At 69.8% G+C, this 397-nt stretch overlaps 1 protein-coding gene across 1 annotated transcript in view; it reads left to right on the top strand.

Moving 5' to 3' along the window:
- Window positions 1-18: 18 nt before the first annotated feature.
- The window catches only part of ETH_00040910 (uncharacterized protein), a gene marked incomplete at both ends in the record, with an annotated part of 570 nt that continues 191 nt past the window's right edge, over window positions 19-397 (top strand). The window contains one exon of the mRNA XM_013374598.1: window positions 19-277. Within this exon, the coding sequence (XP_013230052.1) occupies window positions 19-277 (259 nt within the window). The remainder of the gene's footprint in view (window positions 278-397) is intronic.

Here is a 397-nt window from a genome sequence, read left to right as displayed (position 1 = left end):
CCCCTTCTCCTGCCCCAGCCAGCAGCAACTTGCTGCCTCCCCTGCTGCCCCCCGGGGTGCTTGCCCCGGGGCCCCTCCCCCTAGCAGCACTTGCTGCGGGCCTCCCGGGGGGCCCCCTGGGGTCACTCATGCCCCCGGGGCCCCTGGGGGCCCCCGGGGTACTGGGGCCCCCCCCCTTCTTGGGGCCCCCCTTCCACCCCCCAGCCAACGGAGAGTTCGAGCAGAGACACAATAGAGACAGAAGCAGAAGCAGAGACAGAGGGGCCCCCAGAGACAGGTAACCTGCTGCTGCTGCTGCACCAGCTGCTGCTGCAGCTGCACCAGCTGCTGCTGCTGCTGCACCAGCTTCTGCTGCTGCTGCACCAACTGGTGCCCTTGAGGGCCCTAGACCCCTAGC

Source organism: Eimeria tenella, genomic scaffold (genome assembly GCF_000499545.2).
Source record: "Eimeria tenella Houghton genomic scaffold, Eth_scaff2170, whole genome shotgun sequence".
Taxonomy (NCBI): domain Eukaryota; phylum Apicomplexa; class Conoidasida; order Eucoccidiorida; family Eimeriidae; genus Eimeria; species Eimeria tenella.
The sequence above is the reverse complement of the archived record's forward strand: the minus strand, read 5'-3'. Positions and strand labels throughout refer to the sequence as shown.